The 3,243-nt window shown below is 39.3% G+C and overlaps 1 protein-coding gene across 1 annotated transcript; it reads left to right on the forward strand.

Moving 5' to 3' along the window:
• The first annotated feature begins 674 nt into the window (after nucleotides 1–674).
• On the forward strand, nucleotides 675–1,607 carry LOC110317169 (olfactory receptor-like protein OLF3). The gene has a single exon (XM_021191589.1). It carries the CDS (start codon nucleotides 675–677, stop codon nucleotides 1,605–1,607), a length of 933 nt encoding a protein of 310 aa, XP_021047248.1.
• The last annotated feature ends 1,636 nt before the right edge of the window (nucleotides 1,608–3,243 follow it).

Below are 3,243 nucleotides of genomic sequence, written 5' to 3' on the forward strand. Positions count from 1 at the left end.
GTTATGTAACACCAAGTCTTAAATTGACATTTTGAATTGCAGTGGAATAACTGGCCCAGTGTTATAATGTGGTTGATGTAGAAGCTCTCTATTTGACTGCAAAACTGTCATTATCATTATTATCAACATAGTAGTTAAATCCTACTAATTAATTGAAATTGTAGCTCCCCAATAAGGTTGTGAAACGTTTTTAAACACACACACATGTCAAAATTATACAAAATAAGATTAAATTGCTTAGTGATTGAATATATATGAAGATCCTTCGAAATATTTCATGTTTTATGGATGTATTCTACTATGGAGGCTTAATATGATATCTTTACAGGAGAAATCCAGTAACAAAAAATTTGAATGAAACTGGACATCATCTAGCATTCAGAGACTTACAGTTCACAGAACCTTTCTTACCACAAAGAGAGGCACAAACTCTTACATACTAAGTCAAGTAAGTTTTTGATTTAAAATTACTTCATTTTCTTGCCCTTTAAGGTTAGGTGTTTTGGATAAGAACTGTTGCTCCAATAATTTAAATCTTGAAGATCTTACTTCTTTTCTTTTTAATTTCAGAAACACCATTACATCTTACTGTGATCTTTGGTGAGGATGATCTTGAAATTCAGAAGTGTCATCTTGCAGCATAGTTTGAAAATACCTGTCCAGTTGTGAAATTCATGGGCCAGGAATTTGTCAACCAGACGTGGGCGAACGAGTTCATCCTCTTGGGACTTTCCAGTGACAGGAACACTCAGGTCTTTCTCTTTGTCCTGATCCTTGCCATGTATGTCATAACTGTTGTAGGGAATTCTCTGATTCTTTTCCTCATCAGACTGGACAGCAGGCTTCATACTCCCATGTACTTCTTCCTCAGTGTTCTGTCCATAGTGGATCTTTGCTATGGGAATAGTATTGCCCCACAAATGCTGGCTCACTTGGTTTCCACCCAAAAGCTCATCCCCTTCCACAGCTGTGTGTTCCAGCTCTATATCTCCTTGGCCTTGGGTGGTTCTGAGTTCTTCCTTCTGGGAGCAATGTCCTATGACCACTATGTGGCAGTATGCCATCCATTGCACTACACTGTCATCATGGATGGAGGACTGTGCCTGGGGCTGGCTGCCAGTTGCTTGGTGGCTGGTTTCTTGAATTCACTGATGGAGACAGTAATCACCTTCCGTCTTCCTCTGTGTCACAATGTCATTAATCACTTTGCCTGTGAGACCCTTGCAGTGCTTCGGCTAGCCTGTGTAGACATCTCTTTCAACAAGGTCATGGTGGCAATATCAGGGTTTCTGGTAATCATGCTTCCCTGTTGCCTGGTTCTATTCTCTTATACTCGGATAGTCATTGCCATTCTACACATTCGATCTACTCAAGGACGTCATAAGGCCTTTGGGACTTGTGCCTCTCACCTCACTGTGGTTTGTATGTGCTTTGGGGCCACAATCTTCACTTACCTAGGTCCACGTTCTGCCTCATCTGAGGATAAGGAGAAGATGGTTGCTCTGTTCTATGCTGTGGTGGCACCCATGTTGAACCCTGTGATTTACAGTTTGAGGAATAAAGAAGTTATGGCTGCTCTTATGAAACTTGTTGAAAAATTAAGGTAAAAGAATGGAGATTTCAAGAGGTCTGTGACAACTGTCTTCAGACCCAAACCAGAAATCAGATAAATGTTGGTAGAGCTCTTGTGCTTCAAAAAGGAAAATTGATCATTGCAATCACTAGCTATGATCAAAGAAGTTTCTACACATGTTTAATGAGTTTTGTCACACAGAACATTGACCATCTCAGTTACCTAAAAGATGCCCCAGTGAAATCCTCTTCCTCAGACATGCAGTGATTTGTAGACTTCTTTTGATCTTGTCAGTCTGTTAGTGAGAAGGGAATGAACCTCAGCTTTTCCAAATACACTTGGTCTTGGATCCTTGTTCCGCCTTTCATTAACTGTGCTCTCTGGTCAGTTTCTGAACTATTTTATGCTAGAAATATTCTGTATTTCTAAATATGGAAAAATAATAAGCTTCTAGGGTGGCTATATAAGTTAGTGGTAATTTATATTAAATGCCTACCCTTCATCAATACAGAAAATGTGCACTTTCTGTCAAAAAATTATCAACTAATTCAAAGACAAATTCACCTTACTAATATAAAACAAATTATTCTGTTTCACCTTTGAAGTTATGGGTGAAATCAGTTGGAAATTTTGAGTTGTAGCTTGAGCTCTGATGATTCTTGCCAAAGGAGAAAATTTTATATCAATTATAAATAAACAATATAAATGCATGACTTTTCTTTAATTTCGATAACTTCAGTTTTTATAAGAATGAAGTGGGCTCTCTAGAATTTGCAATTAGAAATCTTTCATGAATCCTGAACATTCTCAGGTATGCCAAAGACCAGCCTTGGCTTGCAGAGGGGATCCTGAGAGAAGGGCTATGTAGGAGTTGTGAAACAAATGACTTGAAGTCAAATCCTGGGTCCAAGTTTATAGCCTATGAACTGCTCAGGACAGCTTTCCAGAATGCTCTTGCTATGTTCTGCTTTCTCTAGAGGTTTCTAGACAGCTCCCTACTTGAGACAACTTTTTTTTTTCAATTCTAAAACCCTCTCTGGATAGCTCATCTCTTGCAGATCAAAAGCCCATTCTTGTATTTTACGTATCCATTCAGCCTTACCCCAGGTTCCTTTGGATTATCACCATTTCAGGACCTCAGCCCCTTTATCCTTAGAAAGAGACAGCAAGCACAAGCACAGACAATAAGTTAGCTGGGTTGGACCCCACCCAGTCCTGTCCTGAAGGTCACAACCTTCTACCATTTTGCTGAGACATAGGCATGCCCTCATCTTCTGGCCTCATGGTGTCAGCAGTGTGTGGGCCACCATGAGTGTTGATGGTTGCCATGGGGAAAAGGCTTATTTATATCATAGTGTACATATTTTCATGTTCTTCTTTCGAGGAATTTCCTTTCTACAAAGTTAATGACTCCATGATAATCAAAGACAGAAAAAGGTGCTTGACACCAAGGCTTCCTGCACAAATCTCATGATGGAACGAGAAAACTGACTTCATCAATGACCCCCACATCAATGCCATGCATAGGCACTCACACATACTCATATGTATGCACACATGTTCACTGAGGGTTTAAAAGTATTCTCATTGGTTATTTTTTAAGAGAACACAAATTTGGAGGAAGAAAGTAGTGGAGATAGATATGGAAGGAGTCAAAGGAAGAAATATGA

This window comes from Mus pahari, chromosome 2 (genome assembly GCF_900095145.1).
Source record: "Mus pahari chromosome 2, PAHARI_EIJ_v1.1, whole genome shotgun sequence".
In the NCBI taxonomy this organism is placed as follows: Eukaryota; Metazoa; Chordata; class Mammalia; order Rodentia; family Muridae; genus Mus; species Mus pahari.